This window comes from Anabrus simplex, chromosome 1 (genome assembly GCF_040414725.1).
Source record: "Anabrus simplex isolate iqAnaSimp1 chromosome 1, ASM4041472v1, whole genome shotgun sequence".
In the NCBI taxonomy this organism is placed as follows: domain Eukaryota; kingdom Metazoa; phylum Arthropoda; class Insecta; order Orthoptera; family Tettigoniidae; genus Anabrus; species Anabrus simplex.
Window position 1 is genome coordinate 263499947 of NC_090265.1, and position 24615 is coordinate 263524561.

General features: G+C 41.4%; 1 protein-coding gene across 6 annotated transcripts in view; it reads right to left on the bottom strand.

Moving 5' to 3' along the window:
• Positions 1-24615, bottom strand: part of LOC136886644 (sorting nexin-24) — a 73972-nt gene that overhangs the window by 10472 nt on the left and 38885 nt on the right. Inside the window, exon 1 of one of the 6 annotated variants that reach the window (XM_067159475.1) lies at positions 11452-11567. The exons of the other annotated variants lie outside the window; for them this stretch is intronic. Within the exon in view, the coding sequence (XP_067015576.1) occupies positions 11452-11550 (99 nt within the window). The 5' untranslated portion in view covers positions 11551-11567. Of the gene's footprint in view, positions 1-11451; positions 11568-24615 lie in introns of those variants that run through there. 6 annotated transcript variants of the gene reach the window in all.

Consider the following 24615-nt stretch of genomic DNA (forward strand, 5'->3'; position numbering starts at 1 on the left):
GAGAGAGAGAAAGAGAGAGAGAGAAAGAAAGAAAGAAAGAAAGAAAGAAAGAAAGAAAGAAAGAAAGAAAGAAAGAAAGATATCTGAAGCCATCTCTTTTCAGTTTCAACCCAGTTAACTTTTAACTGTTGGGCTCTTCAGTCTGCCAAAACTAACTTTGATTAAACAATTTTTATAACTACCTGAAAAAGAAAACATATGGTAACAGTAGTACTCTGCAAAAGACTCAACTTTAAATGTAATTAAGTTGTTTCTTTTGCAGGTGTAATACTGTTACCATATGTTTTCTCTGAATTAAATTTAAATTAAATTACACCAAATTAGCACCAAAATACTACCAAATCTTACGTCAATTATTGAAAAACAGGGTGTTCAAACACATAAAAGTGTCTTTCGTGATTTAAATGCCTCACAGTGACATGTTTGTTATGCGATGAGATGGAGAACATTGCAAAATTGTTGGTAGAGGTATGTCGCAGCAGACAAACACTATTTTGAATGAAGCAGGAACTCAGTAGTGTGTGGTAAAAAAATTTATCTTTGAGAAACTTGGTATTTAATAAGAATGCATGCAACATTGACAAAGTTACTATTCTGTGAAGAAATCTATCGAGCAGGTTCTGACAGTGTGTGGCAGGAATCGGGATGGGCATGAAGCCCATCTGTAATTGCATGCAAGAGTAGTAGTATTCTGGATTAAGATTTATGTTATGGAAGTAAAACCAAAGCAAATTCATAGGAAAGTAGTCCATTATAGATTGCCAGCTATATCACTGAAAGGAAAGTATACCAGTGGGTGGAAAGATTTCAAGAGGGTCAATTGTTTTTTTTGCCAATGAACAGCACTAGAGTTGCCTGCTGAAAGATATCACCGAAGGAAATTTTACTCGCTTAGATGCTCGTATTCATGAGGACAGGGAAATGAGAATCTGAAATATTACTAAGTGCCAGACAGTTAGCTAATGATCACAAGTTGAAATCCAAGTCGGTACCCTCTGCTGGAAAACTTATGTTAACATTGTTCTGGGATATGAATAATAAACTAATTCTTGAAACCAATCATACAAAAGAAAAGACAGTTAGTAGTATAAGGTACAACACCATGCTGGAAGAGAAACCAAAGCTTGTAATTCATAGTCATTATTGCAGACTTCTGTCCACGGGCATACTCCTCTTCCACAACAATATGCGACCCTACAAACACTGCTATTGTATTATTTAGCACCATACAAACAGCAAAATCTGAGATCATAAACCACCTCTTTATTCAACTTGCATGTCTCATTAAGAAGCTTGCCCACTTCCTTTATACGGGCAGATTTATACCATACCGGACTAGTGTACGATGCAAAATAAAACAAAGCAAGTGCAGTGGTCTTCACTCTATATGGGTGTGCTACCCAGGTAGAACCTGTTATCTTCCAAAGAATGTTGTTCCTTGCACTTATTTTAAACTTTGGGTTCAGACAGTGTTGCTTGTACATGAGAATACAACCCAGTGTGACTTCTTAATATTTTGAATCACAGTGTTTTTCTAAATTCACTGCTTGCTGTAACACCTTTGGTTTCCTAGAAGCCTACTTGTGCTTTAGATGGAAAGCAGTGAGGTGGTAGTGGTGATGGTGGTGATTATTGTTTTAACAGGAAGTACAACTGGGCAAAAATCTTCTATACAACACTAATCAGAGAGAAAAAAATGGAAGGGGTCTGAGACTTAAAAAATGAAGGTATCAGCTAAAGAAAGACAGCCACGAAGAGCATGGAAATGAAAGACGCCCTACGATTCACAAACCTAATACTGTCGGGGTCGGAAAAGAACAAGGGTTGACCAAGGACAGTCGGATAGGATAGATAAAAGTTAGGAGCCTGACACAAGTATGTGGAAGCAATGCCAGGACTCAACTAAGGGCCGTGTGGTCACCAACCCACGCTCTAAAGTTCAGAGCCCATAGGGCCCCTTTTAGCTGCCTCTTACGACAGGCAGGGGATGTCATGGGTGTTATTCTACCGCCCCTACCAACAGGGGGAGAAAGCAGTGAGTTGCACTTTTGCTGGATTTGGTCTTCACTGATTTTTGAAGTAGTACATAACCAAGCTCTTCTAGTGCCACATTTAGATGATGTTCAATGGCATCAAACATTCTATATTGGACAACCAGTGCCACGTCATCAGCATATAAAGAACTTCTGGTTTGTTCTGGAAGTAGTTGGTCGTTGGTGTAAATACTGAATGGTGGGGCGGGGGCTAAGACACTGCACTGTGGTAAACCATTCTTTTGCAATCTCGAACGGCTCCACTGTCCTTGAAATCCGACAAAGGATCTTCGATTTTGAAGCAATTCGCCAATGATATTTGTCAGCTTATAGTCCGCTGTAAGGCTGTAAATTTTCCGTAGAAGGGCTAGATAACTGATAGTGTCATGAGGCTGCTGTGAGGTCTATAAATGCCACCGCCATGACTTTTGGGCTTCAAATCCATCCTCCATAAACTGGGTCAAGTTGAGGATCTGAGATGTACAGTCCTTATCTGGTATGAATCTAACTTGCAGTTCAATAAGAAAAGGTTCTATGACTGGAGATAGTCTGATCAGAATCATTCTTTCAAAAATGTTGAAAATGTGACATAGGAGATTTGTTGTTGTTGTTGTCTGCATCAACAGACCATAGACTACTTTGATGCAGCTCTCCATTCCACTCTATACAGTGCTAACCTTGTCATTTCTTCATATTCAGACCATGGTCTATCCTACAGTTTTTACCACCTACACTCCCTCAGAAACCAAGTGCACAAGTCATGGGTGTGTTAAGATGTTTCCTGTCATTCTATCTCTTCTTCTCATCAAATTTAGCTAAATCAATCTCTTCTCACCAATTCAATTCAATATCTCTTCATTCATGATTTGATCTACCATCTCACCTTCAGCATTCTCTATTCTTTCTTTCTTTCTTTCTGGGCTAGTTGTCATCCATGTTTCATGTCTTCTGAAGACTCAGATAAGATCACATGATCACCGGCAAATCTCAAGGTTTTGAAGTCGCCTTCTTGGATTGTGATTCCCTTTCCAAATTCGGTTTTGATTTCTTTTACCACCTGTTCTATATAAACACTGAAACGGAGAGGGACAAACTGCAGCCTTGCCTAACTCTTTCCTGGATTGCTGCTTCTTTTGCAAAGGTAGGCAAACAATTGATAAGGAATCTGCCACCTGGGAAACAGCCCAAAATGCAGATTATTGATGACTAATTGATTTAAACTTATTTGTCTCAAGTTCCTTCGTTCTAATTATCTTAAATTTTGATTTTTTAAAGGCATTTTTCAAAGCTTACCATTTTTTTAATAATTGATAAGCTATCTAATTTATGGACATGTTGGAATGTAGCTGAGACTTAGTAGGGTTGCTACTAAGATGTGTGAGGAGTCTCCATGCCTGTTGGCTACTTTTACTCATATTTGCCTCTTCCGTTAGCTTAGTGCAGGTTCCTCTTTTGGCTTCCGAGATAGTGGAGGGTAGCTTTTGTCCAGCTTTCAGTATTTGGGCATTAAAAGGTTCCTTGTTGAAGAAAGCTAGGTAGTCTTCAAGTTTTCTTTTTTCTTGTTGTTGTTGCAATTTGCCTTACGTCGCACCGACACAGATAGGTCTTATTGCAACGATGGGACAGGAAAGGCCTAGGAATGGGAAGGAAGCAACCATGGCCTTAATTAAGGTACAGCCCCAGCATCTGACTGGTGTGAAAATGGGAAACCACAGAAAACCATCTTCAGGGCTACAGAAAGTGGAGTTCGAACCCACTATCTCCCGGATGCGAGCTCACAGCTGCGCGCCCCTAACCTCATGACCAACTAGCCCGGTTTTAAGTTTTCTTGACGATTCTGATGTTAATCCTGTGATGTAGCTGGGTCTGAAGCTTTGTGGTAATAAAAGTAGTGAGCATTCCTTTACTAATTTTACAAAACCATAACAAGACTCAGGAACAGGGCTCTTTCATACAGCTCTGTCCCAAACTTGTGCCAGTCTGCTTTCCTGAAATTGAACCTCCATAAAAAGGGACTATTAGTGGGTAGGATCACTGTGATTACCTGGCATATTGTAGCTCAATGCTGCATATTTGAGATGCCCAAGCATATGATTTTTATACACTGTTGATGTATGTTGCCGCTGGTAAAGATGCCCATCCTGATGTCAACCCTACATGGAGGGATGTACTGTAATCGCTACTGCGTGTTTCTGTGGTGATGGTGGTGTGTTGCTTGAATATAAAGGGGTGTGTGTTAAGACGAACACAACACCCAGTAACCAAGCCATAATAATTAATCAGACACGATTAAAATCTCCGACCTGGCATGGAAACGAACCCAGAACCTCTCTAAACCGTAGGGAACTTGGGAGAAAGGAGAAGACCTGCTCGGCTAAGTGGTACGTTTTGAGTTTTCGGTGCAGAGATGGTGTGGAAAGACATTGGTACCCAATTAAGTTTGAGTGGCGTTTTTAAAAGTATGAAAGATACAATATGAGGATAAAGTTGGAATGCAAGAGGACAAATTAAGGCAAATATTCATTTATAAGAAGGGGAGGCTGCCTCTGTGGATCAGTGGTAGTGTCGGCCTTCGAACCCGGCAGAGGTAGTAGGATTTTTGAAGGGCGGAAAAAAAATGTCCATTTGACACTCCATGTCGAACGATGTTGGCATGTAAAAGATCTCAGCCATAGACGCCCAAGAGAGTTTCAGTTTACTCGGTCTGCCATCTAGTAGGCCTAGAGTAAAACGAAACATCGAAATTGACGAGCAGACAGCCAGATGGCATCAAATTGAAATGTCTGCACATGTCTGAGACCATACGATTATTATTATTATTATTATTATTATTATTATTATTATAGGAATGAGAGCGAGGGATTGGAATAATTTACCAAGGGAGATGTTCAATAAATTTCTAAATTCTTTGCAGTTATTTAAGAAAAGACTAGGTAAACAACAGATAGGGAGTCTGCCACCTGGGAGACTGCCCTAAATGCAGATCAGTGGTGATTGATTGGTGAAAAGATTCGGATTAAAACCATGCTTCCACCTTGCACTATTAAAAGAGGAAGGAAGCTTCTTATCATGAAGGAGAGTCAATTGATATGAGTTTGCCCAAACCAATTGCTTGCATATTCCCAGATACTGCTGTGGCTGTTGAAGTCACCCATCACAAGTTTCACTTCTTGATTCTGAAAAGTTACTGGTTTTTCAAAGATGAAATTGAAATTTGGTGGTTTGTTCAGTGATGTTATTATAATTACTCAACTGACAGCGAAGGTGGAACAATGCAAACAAGTAATGTGGGACTGTGTACGAAGACTGCAGTGTGTCTGCAAACTTTGTATCTTGTACCAACTTGTGAGACTGTGTTGTGTGCAGGTAAACTGTGAAGTGTGCAGTCACTAAAGTGTACAGTGAGGGTCCTAATGACAGTTGTAGAAGTGTGTGTGGTATCATTGTTTTAGCTTTGTGTGAGAGTGAGTAACTGGTCTCTGTGTACTTGTAAGTAATTATTAGAGTTAGTTAATAAATCACCGAGCAAGTTGGCCGTGCGATTAGGAACATGCAGTTGTGAGCTTGCATCTGGGAGATAGTGAGTTTGAATCCCACTGTCAGCAGCCCTGAAGATGGTTTTCCGTGGTTTCCCATTTTCACACCAGGCAAATGCTGGGGCTGTACCTTAATTAAGGCCACGACCACTTCCTTCCAACTAGTAGACGTTCCGATCCCATTGTCGCCATAAGACCTATCTGTGTCGGTGCGACGTAAAGCCGCTAGCAAAAAAAAATGTTAATAAACCTTAAATGCTACCGGTAATGTGAATTTTTATCCACCTGCCTATCTGTTACAACTAGTGTCAGAATCAGGATCGACTGGTAGCATACTTCATAGCCTGTAGAAATATTTAGGAATAGAAAATTGGATACTGAACAGATCCAGGCTCTTCTCAATGAGTTAAGCAACCACCTTGAAAGTAAGATCAGGAGTGGACTGAAATCAAGCCAGAACTAATTTAATGAATTTAAAATTTAACTCGCATCTAATTAGGACCAACTAATTAATAACTTGAAAACTAACTTAAGAGCGAATTAAAATTGAGCCAGGAAGAAATTAAGAGCAAACTAAAATAAGAATTAAATGAAGTAAAAGACAGCCGGCCCCGTGGTCCAAGGGTAGCGTGCCTGCCTCTTATCCAGACACCCTGGGTTTGATTCCCGGTCAGGTCAGAGATTCTTACCTAGATCTAAGGGCTGGTTCAAAGTCCACTCAGCCTAAGTGATTAATATTGAGGAGCTATCTGATGATGAAATAGCGACCCCGGTCTAGAAAGCCAAGAATAACGACCGAGAGGATCCGTCGTGCTGACCACATGACATCTCGTAATCTGCAGGCCTTCGGGCTGAGCAGTGGTTGCTTGGTAGACCATGGCTCTTCAGGGCTGTTATGCCATGGGGTTTGGTTTGGTTTGGTAAAAGACAGACAGTTTAAGTTAGAACAAGAAGTGTGCTCTCTCAGAACAAAGTTAGTGTAACATTATGCATGTCATTAATAAACTGGTCAAAAACAGTTCAAAGCAATGCCCCAAATTGTGGAGCAGAAGTTTGAGACCTGGGGAGGAAATAAATGCACTACGTGGAAGAATGATGGCTATGGAGACTTGTATTCAGCCCACCAGCAGTGACAGCGGCTCTAGTGTCGTGAAGGTAAAACCCTCAAGCTAGGACAGGACCATTTCCTAAAGTATGTTCCAGGCCCAGTGGTTGGACATTGGAGGACAGGGCTGTACACTGGATCGCTGAGCTACAGGGACAAGTAGCAGAGGAATTACACAGCTTTCAAATCCTGTGAGAAGTTGTGGAAGCGTTAGACAGGCGATACGGTGACCACCAGCTGGCAGCTGCCTACCAAATCCAGCTAAGGAACAGAACCCAGCGTGCCAAAGAGATGCTGCAGGAATTCACCGCAAAGGCTGAACCGCTAGCCCACAAGGCTCAGGACTATCTGTTTGAGGATCACATCCAGCATGAGGCAACCTGTACTTTCATTGATGGCTCTGTGACGCTGAAGTTCACCAATGGCTGGTGCTCAATGGGGAGCATAATCTCAGGGGAGCTATAACGATACCCCTGAGGATGGAGGTAGATAAGGGAACTGCGGCACTGTCACTGAGGTAAGAGTTGTGAAGAATGAGGATGCACCGGAGGCTCCCTCAGTAACAGGAGAGTAACACGCCACCATCAAGATGCCAAGACCACCCCAGGATATCACCTGCTGGAACTGCGGCAAGTGCGGCCACTTGCAGATGAACTGACGTGTAGGACAGCCTCCAACCACAGAAACAAACAAGCGTCGATGATGAGAGGGGCGCATTGGTGCCGTCACTACCAACCCCTCGCTTCACATTAAACCTAGTCTCTATGTGGAGTGACAACAGCTTGATCACCAACGGGTGGCTCGGGGACAGGCCGTGCTTGGTCATGATTGATTGGGGGGTGGCATTAACCATCACTAGGATGGATATCGCCAAGGGACAACCAAAGAGGGAACCCAGCTGCCCCTACGAGTTACAAACAGCTTTAGGAGATACCATTCCTGTCCTTAAGGAGGCGCTATTAAACTTGAGAACTGGGACGACAATGCCTTTATGTCTGGGCTTTCGTCACCACCATCACAAACGAGGATATCTTAGCCTGGGGCTAGACGTTCTATGGGCATATGAGGTGACTGTCAATGTGGGACGACATGTGGTGTAGTTCGGTCAGCAAGAGATAATACTCCAACGCTCAGGAACGCAAACCCGAGGAACAAGGCTAATGCTTCCCAGAGAAAAGGTGATACCTACCTGTGATGATGACAGCACGGCCGGAGGGACCCACACCAGGAGATGGCGTGCTTGTGGAACCCAGATCAACAACCATCGAACAAGGACTTTACCTGGTGAGGATGCACATCCCGGAACAAAGTTGCATGCTGGTACACACACTGAATTTGATGTCACGGGATCAGAGGATACCCAGTGGGATCAAGCTTGGGACGTGTGAACCAGTCACATGTATCTGGCCAGTGAATGATGAAGATGCAGGCCCTGGAAGCAGATGAAGGATCGGAAAAGCTCCAAAAGATTATTTGTGATGACCGGAAATGCCTGGAAGCTGGACAGCTGAGGGATCTGAAGGAATTGATCTACAAGTTCTAGAATATTTTCACTATTACAGGAGGTGACTACACAAGGATGGACAGGGTGTACAATTGCATCAACACCGGTAATACTTCCCCGATCCAGCAACCACCCCATAGGGTACTCCTGGCAAAAAGGGCAGAAATCGACCGGATGCTAGATGACATGAAGCGAAGCTTCATTCCACCACGGATGTCCTCAAGGATCTTAACTGAATAGGCATTAAAGAGCAGAGGTGAGAAAACACAGCCCTGGAGGACTTACAGGATAGGCGACTACACTGACAACATTCCATTTACTAATATATTATCAATTTTATTTCAGTTGTTTGTCTACCTCTTAGTGCTGTTTCTTAATATGGGGTAGGGATGAGGTGAAAAGAGCTTGATCACCAACGGGTGGCTCGGGGACAGGCCATGCTTGGTCATGATTGATACGGGGGGGTGTCATAAACCATCACTAGGATGTATATTGCTAAGGGACAGCCAAAGAAGGAACCCAGCTGCCCCTACGAGCTACAAACAGCTTTAGGAGATACCATTTTACAGCGGGATACCCTTCCTGATGCCAACCTCAGTTGAGGAAATAAAGAATATGAAATGAATGATGGTGAGTGAAATAGGGTAAGAAGGTGGAAGGAATCGGCTATGGCCGATTAATTAGAACTGTCCCGGTATTTGCCTGGAAATGAAAATGGGAAACCATAGAAAACCATTCTCAGGAGAGGCGACAGTGGGATTCAAACCCGTGCATCTTCTGAATGCAGATGCTTGGCTCCATAGCCGTAGTGCATTAACACGCACAGCCTCTCTGTTTGGTATCAACTTTATTTTAGTACTGGTAAATATACCCGTGCTTCGCTACGGTATTCTACATTGTATACAGATATGGAAGTAAATTACTGTACGTGCAGTGAATAAGATTTTTCATTTTAAATTGTATGTCTCTTAGCGTTATCTGAGAAACAGCACGGGAGGTCCCCATACATTGCTTCCAATGTAAAGTGTGAATTGCAGAGTTGTGATGATAACAGCAGGCTCACTTGCCTACCGCCATTCACAATCAAGTTGGGAAGTTTACATTATAATGGCAGGCCCCATTGCCTAATGCAGGGTCACAATCTATTTTGTTACTTCTAGACAGATTACAGTTGAGGGTTTTTTTATAATGTCAGGCAACTTCCCTACTGCCAGTCAAAATTGAGTTGTGCTGTTATCATTACAATTCCAACGCCAGCCAGCTTACTGCCAGTCACACCAAGTTGGTGAGTTTCTTTAAAATAGTAGGCCACTATGCCTAACGTCAGTCACATTTTAGATGGGTACATTTGTTCATAATGGCGGGCACCCTTGCCTACAGCCAAACACAATCGGGTAAGGAAGTTCTGAACAAAACTGCATGCTCCCTTACCTTCTGCAAGTGAAATCGAGAAGGAAATTATTCATTACAACGGTGGGCCCTCCTACTTATACAGGAGTTCGAGGACTCCATTTCCACTGCCAGTCAAAGTCAATGTGGGGAGTACTGATTACAATAGCAGACACACCCTTTCTTGATCGCTACAAATCGACATACGAAAGTATATGCATGTTTAAAATATTGCAGATTAACTGCTGCTAAACGGTACATCATATCGACAAACGGATTGTACCGCAAGACGCCGTATTTAGCAGTCTAAATGGCTGGTCCTATGATATGTTCTCATATGTCATCTATTCATGGGTCAGATTGAGCTTTTACATATTTTGTTAAGAGGTCGACAAATGGTGTGAGACATTGTTCACCCCAAAGCAGTTCTAGATGCATGTCCTACAATACCTCTTTCCTTTTTTCCTTTGATGACATCTGAGCTCACTCTATTTCACTCCATGTCATCATCTAATGTGATGCTGTGTTCTATATCTCTGGTAGACCAGGTGCTCAACATACTTTTGCATTCCTGAAGTATCTCTTCAACAGTTACCACCTATCCATAACATGACTTCAATACAATATTGGGTTTCTTGCTTCACTCACCTTTTTGTGCCTCCTCTTGATCTTGCTATCTTGTTTGGAACTCTGCTGTTCTTTTGTGGCTTTTCAAATTTCTCCTTCTAACCTTCATTATTTCCAGGAGTTCTTGTGGCTTCATCAGCTCTCTTTTGTTTGATATCTACTTCTTGTTCATCCTGTTTTCACAGGATTCTTTTCTCTTCACATACTATGTTAGTTGCTCATACACTTAACAAGCAATTGGGCCGTGCGCGTAGAGGCATGCGGCTGTGAGCTTGCATCCGGGAGATAGTAGGTTTGAATCCCACTATCGGCAGCCCTGAAAATGGTTTTCCGTGGTTTCCCATTTTCACACCAGGCAAATGCTGGGGCTGTACCTTAATTAAGGCCACGGCCGCTTCCTTCCAACTCCTAGGCCTTTCCTATCCCATCGTCGCCATAAGACCTATCTGTGTCGGTGCGACGTAAAGCCCTTAGCGCAACAAGCAATTGGGAAAGTCAAGAACCTTGCAATCACTGAAAATAACATGACGTAGCGCCTTGAAATTTGCCCTTCTCCACTCTACCCGAACATAAATGCTCCAAATTTGAATGGAACAGTAAAATGACACGTAATGAAAAAAATTATATTATATGATAATCATTGCTGATCTGCACAATGGCTAAATGCTGATGGGGCTTCAAAACACAGTGAAACCGATCCTTCCTCTAAGGAAGATAATGGTCACTCTTTGGTGGTATCCAGTGGGTATTGCTCACCACTACCTTAAAATGTGAAGACATTGAGAAGTAATGTATCCAGCTACATGAAACACATCAGAAATAACACATCTGGCCAGGATTGGTTAACATGGAGCTGTAACACTTCAGGACAAAAGTGCAACCACGCGTCAAAAATTTCACAACTTTCAATTTAAAACTCTTCCTCATCCACCATTTTCAACATACCACTTACCAACAGTCTACCACTTTTTTTTTACATTTGGATAATATTGGGCAAGGAAACAGTTCATCAATGAAGCAGCTGCCAAAAAATTTCCTTGAAGAATTTCTTATGTTCAGACAGTTGGACTTCTACGCAATGGACATGGATGTACCTGTATCTGTTGGGAAAAGTGTATTGCATCTAATGGTGTCTATTTTGATTACTAAACGTTTGTCATGAGTAGACATGGGATACAGTATATTATGCGGTATAAACACTCAATATAAACATGCAACTTTACTGCACGCCGAGTGAACCAAATGAAGATAAAATACCTTCAATGCTGCAGCAGCTTGTAACATATAGCTGGCAGAATCAGACAGAAATACCTGGAAATGATAACCGCTCGAGTGCATTGAGAGAACTGACAACATCCATGAAGAAAAATGGCTATACATGAGGAGAGACAACATGAGCTGTGAAGGTCAAGGAGCCTAACAGGGATAGTACAAACCAGGACTACAGAAAAAAAAAGGAAAAGTATTAACATAAAGAAATAAATGAACTGGATTAAAGCCACTACAGTATATATATATATATATATATATATACTTATTAATAATAAAGCCAAGCTTTCAGCCAAATTGCTTGAGTGCAATGAGAGAACTGACAACATCCATGAAGAAAAACGGCTATACATCTGGAGACATAACACAAGCTGTGAAGATCAAGGAGCCTAACTTGAATAACACCAACCAGGACTACAGCAAAAAGAAAAAAGTATTCCTTCCTTACGTGGCAGGTATAACTGACAGAATAGGGCGCATTCTTAAGAAGTACAATATAATTCCAGTTTTCACCGCAGACCGAAAGCTCAAATCCCTGTTTCGACCAGTCAAAGAGAACCCACGTCTTGAAACACCGGGCGTATATGAAATTCCATGTGGTTGTGGTTGTTCATATGTTGGCATGACAAAAAGGCTTGTTAGCACCAGAGTGAAAGAGCACATCAGATCGGTAAAGAATGTTGCTCTTTCATCCTCCACGGAGAACGATATAAGCCAGTCTGCCATAGCAGAACATTTCTACAGTACAGACCATGAAATCCTGTTTGACCAGGCGAAGGTCATCGCGCCTGTAAAAGACTTCTATGCTCGTCTTGTGAGGGAAGCCATAGAGATAGAGCTGCGCCCAAATAACATCAACAGGGAAGACGGCTTCAAGTTATCAAATGCATGGAGACCTGTACTGCAGAAATACATGCATAACACCACCATGGCACAGCGGGACGCACTCAAACTGTCGACAGAGGGCGGTGCATCAGTAACTTCCATCCCAACCACCACAGCACAGCACCACGATCCTTGAGTCCAGTTAGTGGGGTAGGCCGTGGATAGTACGGGCATGACTTCATGTTCCTTCAGATAATTTCTTTGCTCACTGTCGGAGGCAAAACTTCACATACCCTGATGAAGGCCAATGCAATTTGGCTGAAAGCTTGGCTTTATTATTAATAAGTATATATATATATATAGTGGCTTTAATCCAGTTCATTTATTTCTTTATGTTAATACAATGAGCCACGAAAACTTACGTTCATTAAGGAAAAGTATTCTTTTCTTATGTGGCAGTTATAACTGATAGAATAGGGCGCATCCTTAGGAAGTACAATATAATTCCAGTTTTCACCACTGACTGGAAGCTCAAATCACAGTTCTGACCAGTAAAAGAAAAACCACCTCTTGAAGTACCAGGCATTTACAAAGTTCCATGTGATTGTGGTCGCTCATATACTGGCATGACAAAAATGCTTGTTAGCACCAGGGTGAAAGAACACATTCGGTCAATGAAGAATGTTACTCTTTCATACTGCACAGAAAATGCAACAAGTCAGTCTGCCATTTTAGAACACTTCTACAATACAGAACACCAAATCCTCTTTGACCAGGCAAAGATCATCACGCCTGTAAAAGACACCTACGCTCAACTTGTGAGGGAAGCCATACAGATAGAGCTGTGCCCAAATAACTTCAACATCATCGCCATAAGACCTATCTGTGTTGGTGCGACGTAAAGTAAAAAAAAAAATTCAACAGGGAAGACAGCTTCAAGTTATCAAATACATGGAAAATCTGTACTCCATAAATACATGCATAACACCAACATGACAGAGCAACGCACTCCAAACACTTTCGACAGAGGGTGGTGAATCAGCAACTTCACTCTCAACCACCATAGCACAGCGCAATGATACCCGAATCCAGTTAGTGGGGGGGGGGGGGTATATAGTGTGGTTGTGACTTCCACATTCTTTGAAGAATTTCTATGATCACTGTCAGAAACAGATCTTCACATGCCATGATGAAGGCTAATCTAATGGTGGAAAGCTCAGCTTTGTTTTAGTAATAAACAAATGGCTTTAATTCAGTTAATCATATTAACCCTAGATTACTAAGCTCGTCTATGAAGTACGTTATCACTAAGCATTCATCTATGAGACTACGAAAAACAAACCTTCCATAACTCTTACAATTACTTTATTTAAAACTTAATACCTAACCCAGCACGTAATACACTGTATGTACAGACAATTTTTCTATTTTTCACAAACTCGTGTCATTTCAACACTCAGCACGCGTTGATCGGTGGTCACCGCACATAGGTCGATAGCAAACAGTATCATAAAACCGTGTCATTCTTCGTAGCTCTGAGGGACAAAATGCACATATTTTCTTTTTGCCGGGTTGTGCTTCGTCTGGCCTGTGTACTATATGATTTTCATTGAGAATATCGCAGATCATACCACGTAATGACCGCTTCAAAGTTTGTTGCGCAAGGCGGAGCTGGAGGTGAGTTCTAATCAGGTCACCGCTTAACTGCTGCGCGAATGCCCTTCTCAAGATAGATTGTTCTCCCTTTCAGAGGATGCTGTGGCAGAACATAGTATATCCATTAACTAAGAACATATTGATCATAGTGAGGCCACCGCTGCGTCTTCCTACTGCAGTTCATGCTGAAACACATTTGTACGAAAGAATCTGTTGCACCTTTTGTTTCATTATAAAATTCCATTGCTGCAGGTTTGCCACTGATATCCCTTATTTCTATGTCCTCATAAGTAGTGGATAGTAGAACAATAACTTTCCCCTGCTTTAGTTTGTACGATACAAGAGTTTTTGGTCAATCGAAACAAAACATTGACGTGCCGACTTTTTGCTTCTTCACTTCAAGAAGCTCACGAGGTATCTCACGTTTATTCTCAATCAATCAATACTGATCTGCATTTAGGGCAGGCCCCAGGTGGCAGATTCCCTATCTGTTGCTTTCCTAGCCTTTTCCGAAATGATTTCAAAGAAATTGGAAATTTATTGAACATCTCCCTTGGTAAGTTATTCCAATCCCTAACTCCCCTTCCTATAAATGAATATTTGCCCCAGTTTGTCCTCTTGAATTCCAACTTTATCTTCATATCGTGATCTTTCCTACTTTTATAAACGCCATTCAAACCTATTCGTCTACTAATGTCATTCCACGCCATCTCTCCGCTGACAGCTTGGAACATACCACTTACATGTAATAAATATCATTTTTGGTCCGTATTGATGATATTTGATTGAAATAATAACTTAATGTTATTATTTCAATCACATACCACTTAGTCGAGCAGCTCTTCTTTCTCTCAATTCTTCCCAACCCAAACATTGCAACATTTTTGTAACGCTGCTCTTTTGTCGGAAATCACCCAGAACAAATCGAGCTGCTTTTCTTTGGATTTTTTCCAGTTCTTGAATCAGGTAATCCTGGTGAGGGTCCCATACACTGGAACCATACTCTAGTTGGGGTCTTACCAGAGACTTATATGCACTCTCCTTTACATCCTTACTACAACCCCTAAACACCCTCATAACCATGTGTAGAGATCGGTACCCTTTATTTACAATCCCATTTATGTGATTACCCCAGTGAAGATCTTTCCTTATATTAACACCTAGATACTTACAATGATCCCCAAAAGGAACTTTCAAGCCATCAACGCAGTAATTAAAACTGAGAGGACTTTTCCTATTTGTGAAACTCATTGTTATTGTTCCTTTAACTGTCAACGAGTTAAGGTGGTTTCAAAAGATCTTCATCCAGTGGGACGGAAGTAAACCAATTATCCATGGTTACATTCCTATTCGAACCATGGATGATCACAGTCAGTTCTTTTACGAAATAATGAGTGAGAGGTTGACCAGACATATTCATATTTTTTCCCGAATATATTTGGTCCCAGTGTTGTTCAACATAACATTCTTAATTCCACATTTTGTAGGTTTGTTGGGGATGTACATCATGAAAGGACAAATTCCACAAAATCCAACGAGTTGTTCGTCAGTGGTTGTGTGACTTCGTGGCTTGTATGAGTCTCCATAGTTCTTGATAAACTCATCCCACACTTCTCGAATGGCTGCAAACTTGTCACTCGCTTGTCTCTCTACCCTAGTAGATTTATTATCGAATCTAAGACACTTCAACAGAATCAAAACGCTAACTTGATATTGTTGCCTTATTTCTGTAACCACAGAAAGTTGGATCAAACAGTTCTCTTGTAGGAAGATGACTGGTTTCATGGCTGCTGATAACACGAGTATAAAAAAAAGAGCATTGATTTCTTCCCTGCTTGTTTGAGAAATTGTTGCACTAGCTCTAGCTTGGTTACAAGTCTGAACGTCTATTTTCTCATTCGTGTGTTGTACCAGTTTATCTAAAATAAAATTGTTAAAGAATAAAGAAAACAATTCCATGGGTGTTGAAACATTTCTAGCTTCCCCTAAAGGGGTTTGCTTTATATGAATTTATGTTCCTGGCAGGTGTTCGGGTATTACGGTTTCTCAACAGAAGTGCTGACCATTTGTGTTTATTTCTCCCTCGTAGAGTGGTCTTATTAGGGACTACAACATCCAGATGCCTAGCACTGGAAACAATCGGGTTTGAATTGCTACTAGTTGAATCAGGGTCCTCATCAGAGGATCACGTCTTTTCTTTCTTTACGGCTCGTCAGAATCATAGGAATCATCTAACTGTAGGTTATATTCTGGGTCAGATTCTCTGTCAGTTAATTCGATGTCGTCCTCTTCAAAGCCATCCTCTGGTTCACTGCATGTTTCTCCAGTTACTGCTGTGTTGTCGCCAGTGTCATCTACTTCTGTCAAAAGTTGTAGTATTGTGTGTGGGTCATCTCTGATATTCTCTGCCATCTGAAATATATTTCAATTTTCTGGAGTGGTTTCCCTATTTCAACACACAATTACAGCTAATGAGAACGTAACAGTGAAATTATATATTCCGATGTATTGGAAGTACTTATTGTCACAGTGTGCAATAAACTATTGTTTATTTCTAGAATATGCAGAATAAATAAATAAATAAATAAATAAATAAATAAATAAATAAATAAATAAATAAATAAATAAATAAATAAATAAATAGATAAATAAATAAATAAATGCTCAACTACGTATAAAAGTAACAAAAGTAACGGTGTCAGTAAGCATTCGTACCTCAGACGACGGGGTCCTCGTAGATACGGAATGAAGTAACGTGCGGTGATACAACTGTTCTCTACAAGGTCAGGACTCGCACAAAGGAAGCTAGAGAGAAAGTGAAGCAAATACCTTTGTAGGAGGGGGAAGGGGGAGCTACTAATATCCGCGCGCGTTGTCCGGCAGACGAAAGCTTAGTAATCTAGGGTTAATTTAGTTATTTTAATACAATGAGTCATGAAAACCTACGTTCATTAGTCAAGTACCAGTAATTCAATTTATAGATCTAATTTTTTAACCCGTATTGGCTTTAACAACTAAGGTTGAAGGATATTTCCCACTTTCGAACACTTATTTTATTTTTATAGGGAGTTTTTATGCGTATAGAAACATATGGGAACTACTCTCAGGCAATGCAGACCCAGGGTGTTCCTTACAAAGTGGTACTAATCACGGGCAATGCATAAACCAGTGGTGTTGCTCACATGTGGTACTAATCACAGCCAACGTAGACCCATGGTGTTTCTCATACAGTGGTCCTACTCATAGGTAATGCAGATCCATTCTGAACACAGTGGAACCAACCCATTCGAGTGCAGCGCTCGGCACTTATTCCCGCCAGACACAGTCTATTCAACTGAGCACCCACTCCCCCACCATGGTGGAATGTTCATGATGGTACTAATCACAGGCAAAGCCCAGACCTGTAGTGGTCTGCACATAATGTTACTTCTCCTAGGTAACATAGCCCCATGATGTTCCTCATGCAATGGTACTAATCACAAGTAGTCTCATGGTTCTAAGGCCATCATCCCTTGGTCGCCCCTTTATATCCCCTCTTACGGCAGGCAGGGGAGACCGTGGGTGCATTCATCTGCATGCCTCTCCCACAGGGGGTCAGACACAGAAGATGGAAGGGATCTGACACTTCAAAGAATGAAGTACCGGACAAAGGACAAGGGCCACGAAAGGCGTGAAAATGAAAGACACCCTAGGCCTCGAATTCTCTAACACCATCGGGGTCGGAAAAGAACAAATGTTGACCAAGGGAGGTTGGACAGGATAGACGAAAGTGAGGATCCTGGCACAAGTAGAAGCAAAGCCAGCACTCATCTAAGGGCCCTGTGGTCGCCAACTCATGCTCCCAAGTCAAGGGCCACTGGGGCCTCTTTTAGTCGCATCTTACGACAGGCAGGGAATACCCTGAGTGTATTCTTCATCTGCGTCCCCCACCCACAGGGGGTGTTGCTATGAGTTAATTTTTCATTTTGAATTTCACTTTTATTGTTCGACTCAGATTCACGATATGATTGAGTAAGCGCTTGTGTGGTAAAATAGTTTTTGCTATTCATTCATCAAGATCGTCAATTAATGTTTCTTTGTTTAGTGATGGTTACGACAGATGAGGTTATTAAGACTCAAGATAGGACTGAACAGGCACTTTGTGTTGTAAATAATTTGGGGTTTAATCCTTTAGATTTTTCAAATGTGAATAGTGTTAGTGTTAATAGTGATGGATAAGTTCAAGGAGAGTATGTTAATGGGATTTATTACTGATCATGGCAGGCATGACTTACAAAATCAACTGTGAGGTGTATTCCAGATTAGTGTTACACAAATAGGCATGAAGTAGGTGTCATCCTGGAAGGAAATTCCAGCTAACAATGACTGTTCCCAACCACTAAGCTATGAAAGTTTGAAATAGTTGTTTTGTTTCTTTTAACATTATTTCATGTTATAGATTTTACTATTGGTTGTTTAGGATATGGTGTAAGGTGGATTAATCTTATAAATATTTTGTATATTACTCTAATGTGGTTTAGATTTGTCAGCAGTGGCCGAATATTTTATTAGGTCCACATGTGGGAGTTTATTTGATGTTAAGCTAATTTCATTTTTTCTTTGTTGGTGAAACATTAAGGTGATATAAAATAAGTTGCATGCACATTTATTTGCTGACCATGTAATTAATAACTGTAGTAGAAAAGGGAGAAAGAGATCCAAATTTATTTTCTTCGTCATCGTAAATTCTTTTGCTTACTTAAAAAAATTATTTTTGGTATTAAACAACCTCAACACAACCTGAAGGTTAATTATTCAAGAGTTCATTAAAGTATTTTTCTTGATCATTAATTGGTTCATTCTGAACATGTTTTAGTTCAATGCATATTTGAGCATTTCTTAATAACTAAATGATGTCCTCTGGTGACATAAGATGGTGCAATTTTATTTCTTTAATTATTATAATTTAACTTTTAGAGCATCATACTTTGTGAATAATGATTTATAAACGGTCTAAGATAACTGGAGGTTATTTTGATTCACCTAAAGGTCCACTTGGTTATCTGTTTGATACCCTGCATTGGTCCTAAATCGGTGGAAAACCTTAATTGAATGAAAATTCGGAGTTAGATCATGAAAACCAAATTTTCTACGGATCATGCAGATTAATCCAGAATTTTAATCGGAAGCCAAGTTTGTGAGATTGAGTCGTGTTTTCAGGATGGTTTAACACCTTATAAACCTTAATTGTAATTGGAAGTAAGGTTAAAGAAGTGATGTGTTTATTTTCAGTTATTCTTAAGCAATATTTAATTCAAATGACTGTAATAGATTTTTCATCTTAATATTTTTTCTTGTAAATTCAGTTTCATTTCCCCTTGGCACCGACCTCCATGCATGATATAGACCCTGCGGGCCTAACTTCAATTTCATTCTAGCTTGTAAAGTTATGAAGTTGTCTAGATGGAAATGGTATATTTTAGAAAGTGATGATCTCTGCTTTCCTTGTATGTATGAATTGGCCCAAATAAGGGTTTTTGTTTTCTTTCTAAAGAGTTTGAAATAGTCTTGACTCCTTTCTGCTTGAGAGCATGTAGATTTAAATTTCTGCTATATTCTAGCAGATGTATGTATCATTATATGACATTTCCTTATGTAGAATGATTATATAAATGACCACCTTTTCACTGATATACATGTTGACATCATCTGGTGAGGATTCCTTTCATTCTTCCAACACCTTGAAACCTCTTACAACTTGTAATTACTTACTCACTGTCTCTTTGAAGTATGATATTGCGCGGCACAGAAGCATGGCATGGTGCAGTTGGAATGAAAAAGAAGTTATTAAGTTTTAATAAATCAGCCGATAACAGCACGAAGCCACAGTGAACTGAGCGAAGTGACAGTGGACGCATAAAATTTGGAATGGCAGCACATGGTGCGTACCACCAAGTAACAGATGACAAAACACGCCTAAATACATGCCCTCTTACTCATGAACTAACAGTCCCATTAACCTAACATGGGAGTTGTGCTAAATGAATCTTTGTACTAATGTTCCTGGTTCTCCCACGCAAAGTCTTCGAGGCAATGATTATCCTAGTTTTCACTGCATTGTAAAACAACCCAACCCATGCAAATACAAGAACATCACATTCATTCCGTATAAAATGTAGAAGGTCTCTTCTCCATTAGTAGACTATAAAGTAAATATAACATCAACTACATTCTTTTGAGTCTCTACTGTAAATGTTTGAAAAATAATCTGAGCTAAATTATTGCAAAAGTAAATATTTAAAGAGATTGGTGCATTTTCTTAGGGCTCACATCTGAATCACCTCTATCTGCTGGGTAAAGCAGCCCTCAAAAATTCCTTGAAATGGATCAATGGACTTGATTTAGAACTATAGGCTTCTGCTTGTATATATTGTGTATATATTGTATACTTATTTATATAATCTATCTGTGCACATCATACGATAAATAAATAATAATAGTGTATTTCCGCATTTCATTCTAAGTAGTTATGCATTTCTTGAAACCTTGTCGTTCAATCGATGAAGTGACACGAAATGATCTGTAATGCTCAGAAACGGAAGAATCAGACAATTTGCTACTGATGCAGCTGAAGTAGATAACTGACGATCGACAGCGACCAAAGGATATATGTATGTATTTTGACAAAGTGTGTTGTTAGTACTCACTAGTTGAGGGCAATACCAGTATAGTTGGTCCTTTATTGGACATTATAAATTTTCCAGCTAACTCATTCCTGGTTGCCAGTCTTCTGCCCCAGTGTGCTAAGTTAGGCTCATCAGTTGGTAAATAGCACACCTACCAAGATGCATGGCTAGTGCATACTGTGGAGGCATCATGATCATAAAAAGTTTTCATTCTCCTCCCTGAAGGGGAGGGGCAGGCCACCTAGAAGGTAACACCTTCTCTCAGGCCAGGAGATTCGGTGGCGTTGGGGTTTAATGGAGTAGGGGGATGGGCTAGGGTGGTTTGGCATGGTGAAGGAGGTGAGGGGATTTTTGCTCTGGCTGTGTGCTTTATTACCATCTTGGGTCCTTTACAATTGTTTCAGAATTTTACAAATGTTTCATTTACAATTTACAACTGGTGTATTCTTCAAGTGATGGTATATACAATGAAGTGAGCTAAGAATTTTCCCATGTATATGTAGAACAATGTTATAATTGGACTATTTACAATACGACACCAACTAGATAGTTGTAATTACATGTATACAGTATATACAGTGATGTGAGATAGGAATTTTACAGTATACGAAGTAGAAAAAATGGTTAATGGGATTATTTACAATATGATCCAACTAGATAGTCATTCTTACATGCATAAGGTGTATACAGTTGACTTCTTTACTTGGTCGGTTAGGGAGTGGGGACTGCATCGATGAGGGCTCACTGAGCTGCTGGCTTGCCATTACGACATGCGATATTGTCTGGTTGGGGTGTTAGGAGTGAGGATAGGATTGCAGGGCGTGGCGAGGGGGTCGGGTGGGTGGTGTTACAGTCACAGTTCTCTCGGAGGCATTGCCTTAGGGTGGGCGTAGGGATCGGTAAAGGTGAAAAGGTGTGGAGGGGGGATGTAGGCCATTTAGGAGGTGGTTTAGGGAGGGGTGGTCCCAGCCAAGGGTTCGTCGGTAGGCGTGCTGAAATTGGGTTAGGACTTAGGAGTCCGGTTTTAGGAAGGGAAAGATCTTGTGGAGGTCTGAGGTGGGATAGCGGAATGGGAGCCGGATGGCATGGCGTATGGTGCATCGTTTGACTACAGCTGCCCAGGTGGCGAGTCCATAGGTTATGGGTGGTCGGACAAAGGACTTGTATGTGTGGAGGAGGTGGCGGGAGGATTTAAGACCCTACCATGTGCCGGCCAGGCAGCGAACCAGTTGAGCACGGTTGTGCATCTTGGATTTGAGGTGTTGGAAGTGGGGACGGAAGGTTAGGTGTTGGTCAAAAAGGATGCCGAGATATTTTAGGGTGGGTTGGGTGTGGATGCGATTCTCCCGAACGTAGAGGTTGAGGTGGTCGGGATTGCAGATGGTGATGAATTTACCGAGATTGCAGAGGAAGAGGATGGCTTGGGTCTCATCGGGGTTTAGTTTCAGATCCCACCGGTCACACAAGGAGTGGAAGGTGTCGAGGTAAGGTTGGATGGTTCGTACTGAGTATAGGGGGGCCAGGATTGCTATATCTGCGAACTGTAGGAGTTGGGTGGGAACAGAGGGTTGAGGGATATTTCCTACGAAGAGGATAAAGATACAGGCAGAAGGAATCCCTGGGGTATGAGATTAGACGGATGTAGGAGATGGAGAAGGCGAAGAACCTTAGTTCAAAGAGGAGCACAGGGTGCCAGACAGAGTCAAAGGCTAGTTGGAAGTTGAAGGTGAATAGGAGCGAGGGAGGGACATGGTTAAAGTTATTGAATGCGGTTTGGATGAGATGGAGGAGTTGGTCTTCGGTGGAAAGTTTGGGCCGGAAACTGAATTGTGAGGGAAGTAGGAGATGGTTGGATTGCAGGTGGAAATGGAGGCGGCAGACCAGGATTTTGGCTAGGACTACGATCAGGGTTATGAGACGGTAGGAATCTAGTTCGGAAGGGGGTTTACCAGACTTAGGGAACCGGAGCATTGTGATATGTTCCAGAAAGTGGGATAGAATCCTGTGTGAAGGATGGAGGTGAAGAGGTCGGCCAGTCGGGTGAGGAGGGATAGCGGGGCATGTCAGATGTGCAAGTAGCGGGTTTTGTTGGTTCCAGGGGCTGTGTTACGGGATTTGGACAGGATTGATTGGATTTCAGCAGGTGTGATGGGGGTGTGAAGGGGGTTGTGGGATAGGGTGTGGTTGTTTGAGGGGGTTAGTTGGAGGGAGGTGGCTAATGAAAGATATAGTGGGGTATCGGCAAGGTCGAAGTCGGAGTCGAGGTGGGTGTTAAAGCAGTGGGAGAAGTGACGGGCGAAGATTTACAGTTTCTACTCGGTGTTGGCTGGAGCTATGCCATGATGGATTATTGGGTGTTTGGGGGGTGGATTTAGTCCCAAGTAGAGTATCGAGTTTTCGCCAGAATTTGGTGGGGTGGGCGTCGAGGGAGTCCGGGTTGATGCAGGTTTGGGCCCAGGTGCGGTGGGGAATGTGCAGCAAGGTAGTTTGATGATGATGCTTGTTGTTTAACTCTTTGCCGTCCTTAACGCTCAAATATTATCATCCGCCTGCCGTGCTGAACGCTCCAAAGCGTTCATCCTACTCACGTTCATTAGAAGTGTGTTGACAAAAATACTGAAGGGTCTTGTGAAACCATACTGTATTCCTTTGACTCAGCAAGCTGTCAGAACCTTGTTGACAGCATTTCCTGCGTATATTTCCCAAGGAGACCTACTTTATAAATATCGTCTTTAGTTAGAGATTATTCTTCTTCAAGTTCATTCACACCATGTCATCTAATCGCGGAGTTTAGTCAACAAATTCAGATTCTGTAAATGATGGTACAGTGAAATGATAAACAGGTAAAGGCAATGAAGAAAGAGAAATTGTGTGTCCTCGTGCTGTCATAAATTACACAAAACATATAGGTGGCGTAGACATCAGTGATCAGAAAAGAGAAAACTATGGGGATGGGCCGATCGTAAAAAAAACGGTGGAAATTTATTTTTCATGTTTTGATCAATGTGTGCATTGTGAACAGTTTCATACTTTATGATATGAGTAACTAACCAGCTCTCACAGCTCATGGAAACAGACAGCTGAACTTCCGGCGCAACTTGATGCAACAGCTGATCGGAACTTCACGTCTTGCTAACATACGGGAAGGAAAAGAAGTTTACCCATCAGCTGTCTACCCCTAAATTATTTCAATCTCTTGTGAAGATACCTGGTCGTGCCAAAGTGTGTGCTTTGTGTTTACAAATTAAAAATAGGGCAGCTTCTGGGAGAGGCAAACAAATAATTTTCAAATGTAAGCAGTGCGATCTACCAGTGCAGGATGGGGTGCTTTTTGGAATACCAATAGAAGCAAAACGTGGAAATAAAAAATGAGGGTGAGTACACATTTATATGCACTAATCATTTACGAACAAAATGCAAAAGAAATTACATTTATATCTTTATTCGTATGACTTCTAGTTATTTTCTTTTGAAGGGTGGTATTTACGTTGCTGTGCCTATTGCGATTTAAAGGACTCTGTCAGAAAAACATGGTAATTATGGCCGGGCATCCACCTTTAAATAGGGAACGGCAAAGGGTTAAAGGGGCCTAACATCTAAGGTCATCGGCCCCACAAGGCAGATTCTAATAGTTCCAAGGTTTTTTTTGTGTAGGCGAAGGAAGTAGGGGTCCCAGGTAGTCGTGAATTCTCAAAGGTAGGATGGAGGGAGTTTCTGTAGGTGGAGAAAGCGGGGGGCGGCCATCTTGGCTGGGATGGGGAGTGTAGGGTGTACAGGTGGGCTAACCTGTTATTTTCCAATAACATGTTCCAACATTCCAGTTCCGCTGAGATAACATGTTCCAGAAACATGTTATAAAAATAACATGTCCCAAAACTAGCAAAGCATAATGTTACTTAACGAAGTTGTTACTAGAAGGTGCCATATATCTTGAAGTGATACAGCGCTATCAGTGGAAGGGGCAGTCTCTGACCACACAGCCACGTGTAGCGTAGTATACTACACC